General features: G+C 40.0%; 2 protein-coding genes across 5 annotated transcripts in view; one reads left to right on the top strand and one right to left on the bottom strand.

The window, feature by feature from the left end:
• Positions 1–11,097, top strand: part of CCDC149 (coiled-coil domain containing 149) — a 51,794-nt gene extending 40,697 nt beyond the window's left edge. For 3 of the 4 annotated variants that reach the window (XM_032685200.1, XM_032685197.1, XM_032685199.1), the window contains 3 exons: positions 2,403–2,507; positions 6,997–7,581; positions 8,195–11,097. In XM_032685200.1, the coding sequence (XP_032541091.1) occupies positions 2,403–2,507; positions 6,997–7,580 (689 nt within the window). In that variant the 3' untranslated portion in view covers position 7,581; positions 8,195–11,097. The remainder of the gene's footprint in view (positions 1–2,402; positions 2,508–6,996; positions 7,582–8,194) is intronic. The other variant, XM_032685198.1, reaches the window with a different exon arrangement.
• Positions 11,098–11,768: 671 nt separating this feature from the next.
• On the bottom strand, positions 11,769–13,272 carry SOD3 (superoxide dismutase 3). Its single transcript, XM_032686952.1, has 2 exons — positions 13,123–13,272; positions 11,769–12,690 (listed from the first exon to the last, which is right to left on the bottom strand). The coding sequence occupies exon 2, from the start codon at positions 12,672–12,674 to the stop codon at positions 11,949–11,951; it is 726 nt and encodes a 241-aa protein (XP_032542843.1). The 5' UTR covers positions 12,675–12,690; positions 13,123–13,272; the 3' UTR covers positions 11,769–11,948.
• Between the last annotated feature and the right edge of the window lie 5,237 nt (positions 13,273–18,509).

The raw sequence follows: 18,509 nt of genomic DNA, 5'->3' as shown, positions 1-18,509 counted from the left end.
TTTTAATATATCATTTCCAGAAAATTCCAGGTTTCCACTGGAAAAAATTCTTAGATAAGAACCATCCATGACTCATCCTTTTTCTGTGTGGGATAATAAGAGAGTTTCAGGGCTGCCTCTTGCTCTGCAGTAATCGGCGTGGAGCAGGGGCAAGGGAGAGTTAATGGGCTCAGCAGCTGCTGTGGCTGCAGCCACTTATAGTGGTGTGGGGTGCAGCAGAGGCTATAAGAGGATACCCAACCCTGGAGAAGAAAATGAAAAATTTACTACTACTGAAAACTTCTGTGTGTTTTGAAATCAGTATACTTTTCACTACAGTTCTTGAAAAATTCATTAGAGGAACATGAAGGTTATGAAATTGAGTTTACAGAGCAGATAGTTGAAATTCCTTGTGTGTAATCCAACTTCAGATCATGATTCTCAGAATGTAGTGTAGCAGTACCCTCATGTCCCTCCTTCATGAATGGTTATGGGTCGCTGTTAATAAATAAATATGCATCAGACTCTTTGAGCCACATCTATTGTTAAGATGTGTGGATACTGAGCTTAGTTTATTTTCTGTAACCAGATTGGTTTTCAGAGAAAAATGTGAAAGTAAATGTGTTTACTGTGTAAATGCTGGCTGGAAGTCAAGAAATATCTTTTTTGAAGCTTCTCTTGCAATCTTCAGGAACTTCAGCTCAGGCTTTACTTTTTTTATTAAATTAAAAAAAATACTCTGCTTTCTATTTTCCTATTAAAACCTCCCCTCAATATTTTTATTCATCATCTTTTTACTTCCTCTGTTGGATTCTTTTGTATCTTTCTGGATATGTGGCTGCTTTTGACTGATGTGACTATCTGTTGGGTGTTTTCATACCACTAGTTCTTCCCTGTATGATTTATTTCTTCCAGTACAAAATTCCTTCACTGTTACAGGAAAGTACATTCATCTAGGGGCCTTTGCATTTTGAAATAGCCATCGGATTTGGTTTGCCTTTTTTGTTGTTTTTAAATAATTTTGCCTTACACTGTGGGGGGGCTCCTCTTTGCTGCTAGTTAATATTGATTTTTATTACTGACTGTGGCAAAGGCAGAATTCTGGTGCATACTTCGGGGATCAAAGCTTGACAAGATCCCTGTTTCAAAAGCATTAGTTGCATTCATATTGCTGCAGTGTATTGCCCAACATAGGGATAACGGTATAAAAACATCATTAATACCTTCAGGATCAAGGTATTTGCAGCCAGTGCCTTCAAAAGTAGTTAGGGTTTGGGGTCCTCCCATTAGACTCCATGGGAACAGCTTCATTTTTATTATTCCCCAGTAGGTACCAGAACTTTCTCAGAGCTGGATTTATTCCAAGTATCTCCTGACCTGGTGCTCTTTTGAAAGTCTTTGTCTTGGATGGGTGATTAGATTTAGGATGTTGCATTAAGGTGAAAGGTGCAAACAGATTTGGAGGGGAGAAGTGGTTGTTACATAAATGTCCGTTCTCATGGAGATGAATAGGGCAGTAGCTTGCTGCCTCCCCAGCCATTACTTATGGATTGGCAGTCGTTCTGGAGGCCACACAAACACCACACTTAGCTGATCTTGTCCAGTTCCTGCTGTTTCCTCTCTAGGTTTAAGGTAGTGTCAGTCGCTAAAAACATGACCATCCTAAATAGTGTAGGACTTCCTAAAGGATCTGCAGGTGTTGCTGTTTGTACTGCTAGAATATGTAAAGACTAGGCATCTACAGCAGAGTCCTCAGATGAAGAGTTTCTTGCATTATTTTGTCTGCAAAAGAGCTGGAAAATTGCCCTTTTCCATTTGGTCTAAAACGAAAATGCTCAGAAATGTTTTTGTAATTTTCAGATTAAAATCTCTCCTGTTCCCCAGAAACATGTACTTGTTTGCTCCCTCAGTTGTTAGTTATGCTAAGCTTTTAGTATTTATTAAGGGAGTATTGTAGAATAATATGTAAGCCTGAAGTGTAAAACGACATAATTATGAACCTTCTTGTATCACATGATGCAGAGTAATACAGAGTAAAGAGTCAGTGCTGAACACCTGCTGATAATAGCATGCAAATGATCCATTATTCTTTATAAAACTTTTGCTATGATCTGATTATTAATATTTGTAATGGAATGCTAATTGCTAATAGCATTTGCTGCATACAGCACCTGGTCTTTCAAAATCTGGCCTTTACTCAGTACTGCAGGTAGAACCATACACCTTTTCTGCATTTGACTTGCATGTTCCAGATCCAGTACAGAGGGTTTTTTCCATGCTCTGAAAAGGATCGTTTGAGATGCTTCTCCTGTTCTGTACTTTTCTGTAACATTGCTAAAAAACTGTAGGATATGTTTGGATATCATTAGTGCTCAATGGATGTAATTGGTGGATTATTGGTTCTAACACCGAGATTGTTCCAGGTGGAAAGGATACGATAACATTCAGTGACCCAACCTTGCCCGTGCTGCAGCGCTCCAGGTCACCGTTGTCTTTTACTGATAAGCCACAGAAAGCTGAAGTACGAGGTGAGCACCTGGAACGTAAGGAACATGATGAATGCTGAGCACTCATTTCTTTCCAAATAAAACGTAATAAATTTTCATGCTGGGATAGCAGAAGGCAAATTTTCAGTGATCACAGAGATTGAATAAATCATCCACAAGTAAAACAGCCAGGTGGTCCCAGTACGAATAGCAAAGACACAATTGAGAAATTACTGTTGAATAGATTGCACAGGACTAGGGATCAGTCCCTACACCTCAAAGAATTTTCCAGCCGGGTAACCTGATACTGTGAGAAGTTATTCATGCCATCTGTGTTACAGTTAACTGATTCCTGCGCTTTTTCCTTCAGTTGAAATGCAGTGTAGGAAGCAGCCTGTGAAACTGGCTTAGCACTTTCCTGCATTATAGGTGATATCTAGATGAATGGGTTCCTGATTGTGCCCGGTACATTGAAATACCCAACTCATTTTCCTGGAGGAACTGACTGCTTTTTTATAGTCTTGCATGTGTTTTGTTAAAAATCCTTCTCCAATGGCAAGCTTTAACATTGCTCCAAAATCAAGCTTAACTTTACTTGACAGTAGTAGAAGATAGTGTTTTGCTGATAACCTTGATTTTTTTTTTTCCCCTTAGTTTTTCATTATGGATAGGAGATGGATTATTATGCTTGCTTATTGTCATTTGGATAAGCTCTTTAATGGGCATAACATTTTGATATGCCCAGATCTTTCTCAGCTAACCATGAAGTATCATAAACAATTTATTTGTTAGTCCTGAAACTAAATAGATTGTGGCTTAATTTTGACTTTATGATCCATGTCATCATCTGATAAAACTTGACAGCCAGACTGATCTTTTTTTATGATCTTGATCAGCTGATATTTTTGCTAAAAATAAGAATTGAAACTATAGTGAATAGCTCTCCGGTGAGTAATAATAACTCATAAATATTTATTTTTTTACCTACTTAATTGTTGATTTTTAATTAAATCTGCAGTTACTGAAAGTATTTACTTGGTGGCATTAGGCTCTTTCCTTTAGGTATTTGTCCTAGGTGAGGCTGGTATTACAGTTGTGATTACAGGCTGATCAGTCAGGCAGTCTGATCTGCCTGTCACATCTCATCAGACCCTGTTGCTGTTGCTTTGTAACACTGTCAAACCTTAGCTCTGTGCTGAAGCTTTCCATGCTGTGTTTTCTACTTCAGCTGACTTTTTTTAATGACAGCCAAATGACTTTTTTTGGTGTTAAATACTGATGACCACATGGTTTTGGTGGGCTTTTTTGTCTTTCGTTTGTTTGGGATTTGGGGTTTTTTTTAACATGCAAGAATTTAGTGTATCCATAATTGAAAGGAATTTGAAATGTGAGGAAAAGGTTTCCACCCTGAGAAAAAAGTCTGCAGTTTTTACCCCATTCTAAATGATTCACTTTCAAATCTCATCTGCTAAAAACAATGAAAAACAAACCAATGATTCTGTTGAGCTTTCTTTGTGCCACCAGTGCTGGTAAAACTCTGTATGCAGAGTTCCTTCAAGACAATACAAACTTAGAGGGAACAAAACCTGGAAGAGAGGAAAGACTGAGATCAGGACTCTCGAGTGATTGAAGGACTAGAGTACATGGGGATTGACAGAAAGTCTTGAGTGAGGGGGAACCTGCATCTTTCTGAACAGAGGTCAGAGCACAGGAGTGAGGAACAGGCAGTGAAAGCAAGATGTGATAAAAAGATAGAAAGGTGGATGAGAAATGGGCAGAGTCAGTGTAGGGACTGGATAAACAAAGGGATATAGAGCAGGACCTGAGAGATAGGGAGGGGAAGAGAAGAGCAGAAGAAAGCAGCCTTAGAGAGGAAAAGGCAGGTAAGGATTAAACCTGTGGCAGTCACAGGAAGAATCAGCTCCCAGTAGGTCGTCACCTTCTTTCCTCTGTCTCTTGAGCGTAACAAGAACCAAGGCCGATCACAGAAATTCTGTCATAAAACTGGAGTAGGTTAATAAATTACTGTTCTGCCTGCCCAAACAGCTTGGTTTTTTCCTTGCCTGTGTCCCAGTGTAACTAAGAACCTGCAGTGAGAACTCAGACAAAACTTGCTTCGGTGATAATTAAACTGGGCCAACGTTTCTGTGACATAGATGAGCACATATATACTACCAGCCACGCGGGGAAAGCCATAGCTTCGAGCAGTAGGTGGAGCAACAGTAACCTGTTCTGCTACTCCAGATGCTTTTTCTGAAGGATGTTTGGGGCTGCTATCTTCCCTTCAAAGCCTGGAAAGGAAGCAGTGTGTTTTCAGCTGTAGGGCATGTCCCTGTGCTTGGAGTCACACAGCTCTTCTGCATTCAGCATCTATATGGGAATGATGCACTGGTGCCTTTTGTACCACTCTGCATAGAGAATGACTGCTATTGAGTTTTAAGAGCTTGGGGCATATTGCAATTTTTCATCTATACCATGTACCTTCAAAATCTGGGGCAGCTTGGCAGCTGGGAAGAACATAGGAATGCGTTTATCTGCCTTCATTTACCAAGCAAGTACGCTCTTGGTTTAAAGTATTACTGAAATAAAAACAAAACTAGTTTTATTTTCCTATTATTGAATGATCAGTTAACTGAAAACAGTTGATAATCAGAATAGCAATGAAATTCTTATGTATCTGTAAGTGTTAGACCTGAAGTCACATTGGTCAGATGCAATCTTTTAAACAGTACCACTGATATTTTGTGCCTGTTTGATCCAAGGAATGTTTTTAGCTTTTGAACAAACATACTATCTTTATCAGAACTTCTTATAATGCATTAAGTGTTGCCCTAGCTAGATCTGCAGATAATCAAGAGGGCTTTTGCAGGCTTTTTTTATCCAATCTATCCGCTTACCCTGGTCTCATCAAAGCCTCCTTTAGTCTGTACTTGTTATCATTGTTTCAGTTAATCTAGATGGTGGATATCTGTAGGATATACTGTGTATTTCCTGTGTGAAATTCCATAAGGACATAGTACAGTCATATAAATTAAACACTGTATTTGTCACCAAATCTCACTTTTTCTGATGCCCAGTGTTGTGGGGTAGATTGTACTTGAGTATCATAGCTGCTAATGAACAGCTATTCAGGGTTTTTTTCTGCTCCATTGTTGAATGCATTGTCCCTGGGAGCTATTTCAAGCATTCCTGAAGAAAACAGTACTGTTTTTCTATGAACTTTTCTCTGGTGATTTAGTGCTTAGAAACAATTTCTCATCAGCAAATTGCAGCAAGGTGATAGGTTGGTGTTATCCTACTGTAAGAGGGAGGAAACTGAGGCATGCAAAGAATAAGGTGGAGTCCCTGCTAATTTCAAGTGCCAGTTTAAGGTACATATGTTTTGGCTCTTATTTGAGCAGTTTGATATACAACATGAGCAGAGCAGTCCTGCACATCAAGCTCCTAGGTTTCCAGTTGACTGCTCAGATAATGAGGATTAGATCCAGTGGGTGATCACCTTTTGAAAGTTAATTTATCCCTGCCTTTCCCACAGACTTAAATTCCAGGTCTTCAGCACTGCATCCCTAGCTTCCTTAATGGTTGTAAGAGTGTCTGTTCCCTTCATGCCAACCCTTGTCTCACTCACTCAGTAGCTCCCAAATTATAAATGAGACAGGTCTGATAGAGACAGTAGGCTGGTCCTCCCTGCAGCTGGGCTGTCCTGTGCCCTGCGTGAGGCAGGATCCCTGTGAGAAAAATAGAGTAATTGCTTACATACTAAAATGTAATGCATCTGCATGACAAGAGTCATTTTAAGCTGTCAATGAAGCCATACTTCTGGCCTTTCCTAATTTTTCTTACTTCACTCTGCAAGCTTATTTTCAATGAGGCCTTTTGTTGTCTAATGGTATGAGGACAAATTCTCCCTCTTTCACAAAGCTGTTTGTTTACACATTGCTGTTTTCTCTATTCTGACATTTTGTTCAGTGTTTGCCTTTTGGTATAACGATATATTTAAAATTCTTCCACTGCTGCTTTGTTTTATGCTGTTGCCCTAATCAAAATAATCTTTTATGTTAGGAGAAACATTGCAGGACCAATAACAAAACTTCATTATTGGATGAAAGCCTGTGAAAAGCTTCAAATAAATGAAGCTTGTGTTAACCCCTGAAAGTGATAGTGATGTAGGGATTAATTGTAAGCTGTGCCAAAAATTTCCATAGCTAAATGCCTTCCTTGGAGTTGATATTCCTTTGAAAAAATTTGCCTGACCCTGCTGTTCTACAGTATGGTATTGACTGACTCCTAGAATTGTTGGTGTTGGGGAAAGACAGGCTCCAAAACAGGGCCATATCCAGCAAGAAACTTAGTGCTGATTGCTTATCATCTAAGAAATGGGCCTGGGAGGGGATAGGGAAGAACTCTTAAAAATTCCTTACTGAAGTAAACATCTCTGTGGTCTGGCATTGGTGGTGACACTCTTCAGATCAGATATATTAAAAATACCTATAACTGTCTCAAGCATTTCACTGTTCCATTTCTCTTTCAGCAGAACAGAAGGGAGAATGGGATGAAACTTGTGCTGTTGCAAGTGATTCTCCAGCTCCAGAGGGAACAAATTTAAATAACAGAAACAAAAATAAACATTTTTATCCTTCATTGCCCCAGCTACCTTCTGAAGAAGAAGAAATAAACAAGCTTGGAAGTCAGATAATTAAACTGACAGTTGCGGAACTGGAAGGGAAAAGAGCAGGCACTTCTGCAGGGGAGCAGAACGTGGTAGTTGGAGCAGAGCTTAATGGTTCATCAGAGGGAGAGTTCCCACTTTCCAGCCCTGACCCATCCGACCCCACAGATCCCTCAAACTCTGAGAATGAACAAACAGGTGAAACCGAGGCCCTGAAAGACAATGATGAAACCTCAGAGAGCAACTGTGAAATTCCAGATGAAAGAGGGGATCAAAATAGCAGCTCTGTGGATGTGGTGCATGCTGAAGACCCTGGAAGGCATGGAGGGCTCAGTGTTACAACTGCAGACACAAATAACAGCTTTGAGGAGCTCTCTGAATCTGAAAACAAGAAACCATCTGATGCTGCCGAAAACTGTGAATATTTGGATAACAGTTTTGCTTGAGGTACGAAATCCAGGCCCTTGAGCATCTCACTGTAATCCTTTTGCAATGTCTGTGCTGTTGCAAATATGATCAGTGAAACAGTGTGCCCTAGGGTTGGTTATTTTACATTGAACTGTTAATATTTTTTTTTTAAAAGATCTCTTTCTGTTAGTTTTGGTTGTAAAGTACCAAAACTGTAAATTACCTAAGGGAAAGAATTAGTGATGAGGTTTAGTCATGTTGGGTTTTTGTAATGATTTGAAGTTTGTACATGGATTGATGTAATTTACATTAGTGTAGCAAAGAGGCCAATGATAATGGTTTATCATGTTATCACTAGGCTCCTGTAACATGTATGGTCCTAGTGCTGGACTGTGTTTTATAGTTAGAAGTGTCTCTCAAGGGTGATAAATTGAGAAGCATCTTAAGGCTGCAAGGTTTTGCTTCTTTCTCAGACTGCATTCTGGTTCTTCTTACGTATAGTGACTGTAAAAGTACATCCTTGAAATAAGATCACTGTTCCTCTGCAGGAAGTTTCTGAAAGCTATCCCTGCATGTATATAGTTCTCTAATTACAAACCTTTATACCTTTATGTTTTGTCAACTGTACAAAATTTTTCCTTCCCTCTCCCAGCTCATCTCATGAAAATGAAGGGAGTTATTTCACCAGATACTGAGAACCCAATTTAATGAAGCTCTGAAGGAAATATCATCAGAGAAGCCAGAAGTCTTACTGAGTGAAACAACATTGCTGTTCCAAAGCAAGGAAAACAGCAAGAGGAGAACCAGTGATGCCCTGTCCACCTACTTGGCTCTCTCAGTTACTGGAATTGCATTCCTCAACTTACAGGAGCTGGAACAGCCCTCAAGCTGAGTTAACAGGTGGTAGATTTCAGCCAACTCCATCTGTGTTCTCCTTTCTAAAGGAATCTGTGTCTTTTTTTTTATTTTCCTATGATTTGGAATTAAGGATAACTCTTCCTTTCCTCCTCATTTCACAAGTCTATGGTATGGTAGAAGGATTATTTGCATTGTTGCCACTTTCTTAAACTTCTTCTTTTGAAGATGGTTAGTCATAGGAAAACATTCCTATAATAACTGGGGAAAAGGGAGGCTGCTGTGTCATTCTCTAGCTCAATCCTGATGCTGGAGCTGTGCCACTGTGCTTCTAGGAAGGCAGCAATGAGGGAATACTTAACGTTGAAGTTAGCAGCTGTTGGAGAAGGGGAGGCAGGTCCTTCCTCTCCTGTTTGTAGCACAAGGAATACTCTCAGCAGCTGTGGAGCTTCTATGGGCCAGCAGCCGTCAAGGCAATTTTTCTGCTGGCTTGGGACCTAATTGTCTGTAAATGTTCATTTCTCATTCCTAGAACTTGAAACCAATCAGAGAGAATTAAACCAAATTTAATAAAATACTACTAATAAAAAGGAAAATCCCTCCCAGATTGAGTACTTCTTTGACAAATAACTGCCAGCTGCAAATTTTTACAGCCCACTTGCCAGCTACTGAATAAGGAGAGTTTATATTAGCAGTACTGACAAACTCTTCTATATGTGGAAGATGAGCTAGCAGGTGTTGCCATAATCAAGGTGTCAGAGTCCATGAACAGTTTGTATTCAGCAGAAGAAAGGCTGTATGTAAATTATTACATATAAATATAAGGGGTGATAGTGGGAAGGTGAAAAATGTGGCTTGTCTCTGTTCTCATGTGTTTTCCCTAGCAGGTGCATTTGTGTAACCCTTTCAGTGTCTGTCTGCAGGATATAAAGCCATACTCCCAGTGCTCCTCAAATATGTTTACTTTCTCCTTAAAGGTTATGGGACATTGCAGCATTCCACTGATGTTAAGCAGCAGCCCTTAGGAACAAAAGCTATTTAGGTATATTAAGGACATGAAGCAGTAAAAAGTTTTTATTTCATTATCCTCACTGCCATTTAAGTTCCTTATTACCTGAAAAAAAACAAGAAGAGTTTAAGTATTTGAAAGACTGTAGGGCTGTTCCCAGTAATTGTAACTGACTGCATTATTGACTCATTTGTGTGACAGTCAGAAGAGAAATAGCTGAAGAAACTGAAATCTCCAAGAGAATGTGGCAGGATTTTTTCCTTTCGTGCCTGAATGTCATGTTATGTAGCATTTTATTCAAGATGTGTTCTTTTCCATCTTTCACAGAGCTAAATATCCATACTCAATATCAATGCTAAATATCAATCAGTCAGAACTGAGGCAAGCAAATAAGGTCAAGATTTCACGTAATTGAGCTCAGAAGTCTTTTACTCCTTCCCTGTCCTGTGTTTTTCCTGACCCAGAGATTGTGAATGAGCATTTTGCTCCTGGTCCCTTAATGACCAGTTAATGCTATTAGTTAGTGAAGAATTTGGTGTAAAAATTTGAGCAGGTAGAAGCAGTGCTAGACCAACAGCTTTTTAATGCCTCATTTGTTGACTCTTTTCACTATGTCTTTTCTGTGAGAGCATAGTCATGTACCAACCCAACAATTAGGACATCCTGGTAATTTTCCTCATACCATTCTCTCTCTTAGATGCCATTTTTATCTTTGCAATCACTGAATTCCAGTAAGATACCTAGATCTCTGAAAACCTCATTTTCAGCGCAATATCACTGCTGCAATACTGCCCCTCTCCTTCCTGTCCTAGCACGTGTGTATCTCAGCTACGTTTTTAGCCTCCTCCCAGGAACACAAGACTTCAAAGCCAGGACACTTGTAAAAGTGAGATGTTGTTGCTGCTCTAGGTAATTAAATATTCTTGTCAGTAACTTCCTCGGATATTGCTTTAATTGATATCGTTGTGCTATTAGAACAATGGGGGGTTTTCCCCAGTAAATTTAATTAGTGTTTTGTTGTGGAATGAACATACCTTAGGTTTGGGGGGAGTGGTTTTGTTTGTTTTGCTTCGGGGTTTTTTTTAGACCTGTGTTCCCTTTTTCTAGTTCTTTAAAAATGAAGAAATCACAACCACACATATAAGCCTTTTTGGTGTTGGGCTTTGGGGAAGCAAGGTGGGAAGGGACTGTTGTGGCAGGGATATGGAGAAGTACATTTCACAAACTGATTTTAAGGAGATTGTCTCACCTAAAAGTGAATTCATGCATTATCTGTGGGAAGGATTTCATTTGAAAGTATCATGTTGTGGTTATTGGAAAAACAATGTTCACTGAATTTGTAAAATAAGTGTGTGAAAATGACAGATTAAGAAGCATTCTTTTAGAATGCTGCTTCTTTTGTAAGTGAGACTATTTTTAAGCATATGGGAATTTGTATAATAAAGACTGGAATTTCTTTAATCCCTATGAGCTCAGGAATGTATTTCAAAATCTTAACTGCGATTAAGCTGAAAGTCTGCTACATTTCTAAAAGATAGCATTTTGTTTACCAGCTTCTGTTTTCCAGTTTGCTTTCTAAATTATGCAGTTTAATTTATTTGCAAACCTCTTTTTTGTTGCTGCCTGGATTAACAGCACAACGTGGTTAAACTGTATTAATACATTTTGTCATCTTTAATAAAAACATTTCCTCATATGCTTGTTCTACCTGCTTGGTTCCTTTTCTTTTCTCAGTATCAGATGATTCATAGCCATGGGATGGTGTTTTAATATTCTTACTGAGTTGTGTTACATTAAAAAAATAAAGCCTTATTGAGTGAGAGTTTTAAGTCTGAAAATTATGCAACAAATCTTTTCACTGTCACTTCTCCCAACCTAAACTGACTGATTTACTTCCTACGTTTTTGTATGAAGTAAAACACTTGGTATTTTTTGGCTTTGAAAATAATATTTCTCTCTGATCTACTAACTTTGTCCTTGTCTAAGCAGCATTAAAACTTTTGTATACAACTTGGTTACAAACAGGCACAAACTAGAGGCTTATACAACTGGAATAACAAAATGGATCTGAAGTTCAACACAGAAGTGTCTGTACTTTCCCTCATTTCTAGGGGAAGTCCATTACCAAGGTCTTGCAACACAACACCCAACACTGTTAAAAGCATAAAGACCTTTTTTCTTTTCAGGTTTGCAGGAGGCAAATACTTAGTAACTTTTTTTCCTTTAGAATCCCTTAAGAGCCCCTTACAGCACAGACTCTTTAGTCTGTCGACCATATCCATCAGCACTCTTACTTACATGCATTCAACTCCCAACCTGCATAAAACAGAATCTTTTGTCTTCAAGAAAACACATCACAATGTTGAGTTGATGCTGTTTTTATTGATAGGCTTACAGAAAGGACGCTCTACAAAGTGATATGCATTTCATAGAGGAGTAAGCAGATGGAAACAGGAATCCTTTAGCCATATATCTTAGTGATCAGCAGTGCAGCCTGAGTTACCTTGTGCTGCCCAGGCTGTAGCAGACTTTTAGTCTTCGCTTAAGCCAGGTTCTGTGTACGTTTGGTGAGCCCTCTCTTTTTCTTGTCTGTAACCTCAGGCAGTTTCTCTTCCCACAAGTTCTTGTTGCATATCCCAATCACACAGCAAGCCAGACGTTTCCCAGCATTTCCATTTTCCAAACTGGCCTTATTATTGCCCTTGCCCATGTCATCTTCCTGCTCGTGGATCACAACAGATCTGCCCATGATGGAATATGGGCCAAAGATCGTGGCAAAGAGATTTGTTTTGTATTTTCTGATTTTGCCTTCCTTAGGAAGAAAGTTGCCAAAATCCCCTGGGTGACGGGGGTGATTCACTCTGAAAGGGTTATAGTGTCCTCCTGTAGAATCACAGCCATTGCTGAGGTCTCCAAGCTCGTGGATGTGTATAGCTCTGCTAGATTGATTGTTATCCAGTGGAAACCCATCCAAGTAAAAGATAGCTTCCAATCTTCCATATGAGTAATACTGCCTGAATAAGACTTGTCCAGTCACCTGTGGCTTGTCGGCATCTATTTTGGAGCTGGGCTTCATTTCACAAGTGGCATAAACCATCCCATCAGTCTCGTTACCACGTGTTACCGGATAGAGCAAACTCTGCCAGAGGTCATTCACTTGTTTCTGTATCTCATGCAACGACTCTTGGCGTGGATCAGTTTCCTTGTCTGTCAGGACACCAGAAGCAGACAGGGCGAGCCCAGTGACCAGAGAAAGAATCAGAAACATCTCGGCAATTTAGAGCCTGCAAAAGGTACAGGAAGGTACAAAGAATTCAGGATGTTTTGCAGCAGTATGGCTGGAGAGAAAGACATGCAGCCAGTGGGGAGCTGAGTGAAACAGCTGGAACATGGTCCCGGGGGACTGCTGCTCGCCAGATCTGTCTAATGTGATGAACTGAAACTAAATCAGAATGCATGTGTGTTTAAACACATATAACTTACACCAATGACTAAAACAAATAGTAGTGATTTTTTAGTTTGCATTAGATCTCTGTTTCCCTGCAGGAAGCAAGCAAGCCAAAATGTTCTTAAATCTGTCTCTGAGTTTGTACTGAGACTTTTCTTCTCTGACAAATTCCAGCAAGACAGTTTGCCAGGAGTTTTTTCTTGGTCCATCTACTTAACCACTACTTAGGCATTACAAACAAAAAGTAAAAATCCAACGAGTTGATTACCTTGCAGAACCCCTCAGTAGTAGCTCTTCGCCTCTGCTCCCCTAAACCGAGGTGTGATCAGACAGCCAGAGCTGCTCGAAGGTGATGCTTATAGGAACTGCGTGTTTGTGTAGAAATTAGGTAACGCTGGCTCAGGGGAGGCGTCACCGGGAGAACCGTGGGAGGGGATGGAGGCGGGAAAGGAGGGAGGAAGGGAGGGGGAAAAGTTGTAGGCATTTTTGTTTTGGGCAGGGTGAACAGTTTATCCTTTCTTGGTGAGTTTGTTAGTCTGGCTCTCGGTCCTCACTGACATTTCAAAAAAAACAGAAGGAAAAAGGAAGGCCATGAAGTTTTGAAATTAATCTGCCTTTTGGTGATTTCATGCACTTATCTAAAACAAGTGAACTTTGGCAGGCAGGGAGGGGAGAGGAAGGAGCTTTATTAAGGCACAGTTGGGCAGTTTCCTCACTTGTGTGCTGGTTGTCGTGGAGCTGGTTTACATTTTTAGTTCTTCATTAGTCGAAAGTGGTGCTTGAGCAACATAGACTGTTCTACATGGATGAACAAAAAAATTTCCGTGTTTTTAAAACCCGAGTTTAAACTGTAGATGTTGAGGTACATACCAATGATGCCTCTGTGAAGTTTTAGGGCTAGTTAGTGTCTGCTGCTTTACTTGGCAAGTTAGCTTCTTCCCTGAGGCCTTTTTTCTTCTTTTCTTTTGGAAACGGCAGTGATTTCTTTCCTCAGAGAGAAGTGAGCAGTACTGAGGCAGTGCAACATCGGACAGAGGTGCAGAGAAATTGCTCAGAAACTGTCTGGAGCACGGAGAGTTCATGGGTGTTTCATCATCACATGAACTGAGAAATGCTGTCCTCTCGAGGACATCACCCTGCCTACAGCACTTCCCACTGTTGTAGCTGAAACGTGGATTCTGCTGTCACAAGAGCGATTTAACAGGTTGCGGTTTCTGTAGAGAGAAAAGAGTAGTTCTTATTACTCTGGAACAATTCTCAATGCAAGAAATTTGCAAAGAAAATCCTTTTTCCCAGTTCACATCTCCTACCGGCTGGGTAAGGAATGGGGCTGTCAGCTTCTGGATTGGTAAAATTGTATGTGATAATCTTACTGGTATCATATACTACATCAGATCCAAGATACTCAGTTGTCTGAGAGCCAATTTTTTTTCTTTCTGTCTGATAGAGTAGAGCTAAAGCAATGTCAACTACCTGGATCATTAGCCAGGGACTAGAAATACAGAGTTAACTTTGTCTTGGAATATTGGGATATTGAATGTGTTACTTCATCTCTGGGCATCAGTTCCTAGTCTGTGAAATAGGACAACTGGTATTTCTTTTCTTCAAAGTATTTATGGATTGTTCAGATTACTGTGCTCCTGGGCACCATGCAGGGGTCACTGGAAGCAGAACTCTCAGGCCGAGCGCCAGGATTGCCCATTACCCCAAGCCTAACACTGCCTCCTTTGCAGCTTTTCCCAAGTTCAATCTCTGGCAGTATCTGAGCTGGGGAAATCCATACTTGCAGCACGATAATATTGTGAAATTACTTCGTTTTAAAGAATTTGAAAGTTTTGTAATCAGATTTTATAAACAAATTCAAAAAATGTTCAGCCACATGCAAAGGGGGATGGTTTAAGTCTGTAAAGTGCAGGAAGCAAGCATCCAGTCAAAGTACTATTAGAAAAGCTATCTCTTAGCATCATAAACCAATTTTTAAGGGGACACAACACATGAAAGGAAGAAAGGAGCATTGTTCATTGTTTACTCTTTGAGTCACAAAGTAGTGAACTGCAATTGAGTTTAACACTTCTACAAGGAAATTTCCAAGCCAGCAGTCAGCAATCCAAGAGAATTGTAAAGCTTTAGTTGAAATATAATGCATTTTGAAGTAAGAATTAGGGTCAAAATTTTAGCTGGCTAAAATACAGTAATGTTGCTGACTTCAGTGGCATTTGTGCTGTTTTACATCAGCTGGGATTCTGTCCCAGGAAAAACCCACTTGCTGCAAAGCTCTTTTTTGATGTACTACACACACTGACTGAAACAGAAATGCAGAAGGTGTAAAGGAGATGATCAAAGGGACAGAAAGGACTGCAGCAAAGCTAAATGATGTATTTGTAGTGCTCTGCACTTCAGAGAAAGAAAAGGAAATAGTAGCTGTGAGCTGCTATCAGAAAGATGTATTTTAAAAAGGAGGAGGACTGATAACTACAAAAAATGCAATTGCCAGAGTGATTTGGCATTCAGTCTGGGTCTGAAAGATGGTCGCTAAGTACTAACCAGATGCATCATTAAAGTCTGTTGTTACCTACTGCCTATGTTTTAATTTTCTTGTTACAAAGAGGAGCGAATAATGGGCTTAGCAGCCTTTAAAGCAGACAGCAGTTACTGGGAAGAAAGGCCACAGTAACCTGACCATGCTTGTGTTACAATCACTGCTTAAAAAATAGACCTCTGCTTTTGTTCCAGTTCTACACGATCTTTTGTATCCTGAGTTTCAAACAATGTCCTGGGCTATAAACAAAGTTTCCTGGGCTATACAAGACAGAGTCATCAAAACAACTTCTGCAAGGCTCTCTAGACCACATAGGAAAAAATTGGCTTTACTCATGGGCTTTACAGTGGACTTTATACCAGACTGCTCACAAGCTCTCCATCCGTGCTATGACCTTCAGGGTTGGTTGGTTGGTTTGTTTTGCAGTGACATCATCCTACTGCATTACGCTGCTGTTTGACTTAACATCATCTGATTTGTTCAGCACAGAGTTAAACATGATGAAGAAAACACTGTGTAGGAAAGCATCCTTTTATAGCAAGCTGTAGCCTTTTTCGTGTCTCCTGCACTTGGATCTGCTCCCAGGGGATTTTTGATAGAATGAGTTTCCATAAAAACAACACCCAGAGAAGGAAGCTTTTATGTCTTCAGGAGTGGGTGATGGAGGTGACTGCTTTTCTCCACATATGGCTGAGGCTGGAGCAGCTGAAAGAAAGGGGACATTTGTTGCCTGCGGGGAACAGAATCAAGACCTTTGGGCACCTGATCTGCTTCTTCAGCTCATTTCTGGGAGCCAGTTATGCTGGTGGGTCCTCAGGCAGCAGCAGGAGCATCCAGCATTTGTTGGTGTGTGAGTTAGAGACTGCAGGGCACCAAAACTTCCATGCACTGAGTTTGTCATGGTATCATATGTGCTCTGTGCACCAGCCCTGTGTGATGGCTGGCATGTCCTGGTACCTGCCTGAGGGTCTGCAGGCAAAGCCTGCAGGGATGGGGTTTGTCTGTAGTGCTATGAGCAGTGCTGCCAAGCTGGGCAGGATTTAGGGAGCAGCAGTGCTGTCAGGGTGGCCATGAAGGTGCAGTGGCTTTGGATATTTACTGCCCGTTGTGTTGTCCAACACAGCCTGTTAATGTTGTGGATCTCCAGTGCTTACAAAGGGCTCCATCCTGGGCTGAGCAGTTTTAGAAGTTTAGCCTGCATGGTGAACACAGGGCTGGCACTGGACTATGAGCAGCACCACATCCTGCAAAAATCATGGTGGAGGAACTTATTTGCCATTGCTATAGGGAGAAAAAAAAAAAGAGAAGAAAGAAGAGAGAAAAGAGAAAAGAAAAGAAAAAAGAAAAGAAAAGAAAAAAGAAAAGAAAAAAGAAAAGAAAAGAAAAGAAAAGAAAAGAAAAGAAAAGAAAAGAAAAGAAAAGAAAAGAAAAGAAAAGAAAAGAAAAGAAAAGAAAAGAAAAGAGAAAAGAAAAGAAAAGAAAAGAAAAGAAAAGAAAAGAAAAGAAAAGAAAAGAAAAGAAAAGAAAAGAAAAAAGATTTTGCTGTAGCAAATGGAAAATCTGTTGCTGTTGTAGCTTACTCTTCTTGTTTATTCCCATTCCTTGACTTGGTATTTCTATTTAAAGAAATAAAGATATCTAGTGCCTGAGATAAGCATCCATTTATAACATTCTTGCAAAAGAGCTGTAAGCACTTCCAACTTTTCAGGGCATTACCCATAAAAAAAAAATTAAGTTAAATTAATATACCAAAGGGAAACAACACTGTTCTCTCTGGGGAATAATTTCTCTTGAAAATAGTAGCTATGCAACTGTCAAAGTACTTTGCATCAGCCAATTTGAAAAATTCTTGAAATTCTTCCTCTTTAATAGCTTGCAAAGAAGTTAGTTTATGAGAGCGAGGGAAAGATGATCTGTAAGTAAGCTTTTAGAAAAAGCTGCATTCAGAAGCTCGTTCTAAGTCTGTCAACCTAATTTAACAGAATTTAATCTTCACATGTGAATACAAAATATAAATATGTAATGTAAAAGGTAGGGATGGAAGCCAGCTATTAGATAATTTAGGTTATTATTTGTGTTTGCATTTATTCCCTGATCCTTTTCAAAATGTTTATCCTTTCCAGTGCATAGCATTAATTTGATGAGGGGTTTGCTGTTTGAGAGGAGACAATAAATAAACACAAGACTTTCCTCAAGTTCAGTGCCCAATGGCCATAAATGGAAATACCTTGATTCTTTTGTAACTTCGAAGTGCACATTCCACAGATTGTGTATATTTGCACAGCTTTAGCTCTGTGCATAGCTTCAAGTTGCAGCTCAGGAGCTGCAGGAAGGCTGCACCAGTAGATCAGGTATATGAGCAGTGGTTACCTACAAATAACTAAATACAAATCGATTTCTCTTTTTATGACACTTCATCGCAACTGTCTCAAAAGTCTAATGATCATCACAGATGAACCAAGCATGATTTTCAGATATTTCTATCCTTAGTGTACTAAAATGACTAAATCGTTGATAACAGGCCAAGTCCTGCCTTTTGCTTGTGTGTGCTTCCATGTTTCTGTTGTCCCTGCTGGGGCAGGAGATGGCTTTGTGGGTCTGACAGCTGCCAGGGCTTCTTGGGAGCACTGGACTCAAAACCTCCTACTCAAGGAGGAGGCAGCAGGACTTTCCAGGACCATAAAGGGGAAGCTTGGCCCCTTCCTACAGAAACAAGCTCAGTCCTGGCCCAGGCTCATCCCTGTCCTCAGGAGCATGTCAGCAACGTGAGAGAGGGCAGGTAAGAGCCACTGCAAGAAGCAGGGATGGACACAGGCTGGAAAGGAGGAATTACAGATACTTCTACAGGCAAAAAGTTTAAGAGTCACAAAGTGGCCTAGTCCTTTTTCACCCATTTCAGTTCAATTTCTGTTAGGATTATATGTAAAGTTTCACTTAAAGAGCAGACAGTATTCCAGAATAAGAGAGTTTAAACTCTTTTGATTTACATATTGCAATACAGATGCACTTTGCTTTATTTCAACAATAGCCCATCCACTATGATGGATACCCAGTGCTGTGGAAGAGTAGGAGGAAAACAAACTGTGCAAAGAAATACAAGTTGTTTTAAAGAATGC

Source organism: Chiroxiphia lanceolata, chromosome 4, assembly GCF_009829145.1.
Source record: "Chiroxiphia lanceolata isolate bChiLan1 chromosome 4, bChiLan1.pri, whole genome shotgun sequence".
NCBI classification, from domain to species: Eukaryota; Metazoa; Chordata; class Aves; order Passeriformes; family Pipridae; genus Chiroxiphia; species Chiroxiphia lanceolata.
The sequence above is the reverse complement of the archived record's forward strand: the minus strand, read 5'-3'. Positions and strand labels throughout refer to the sequence as shown.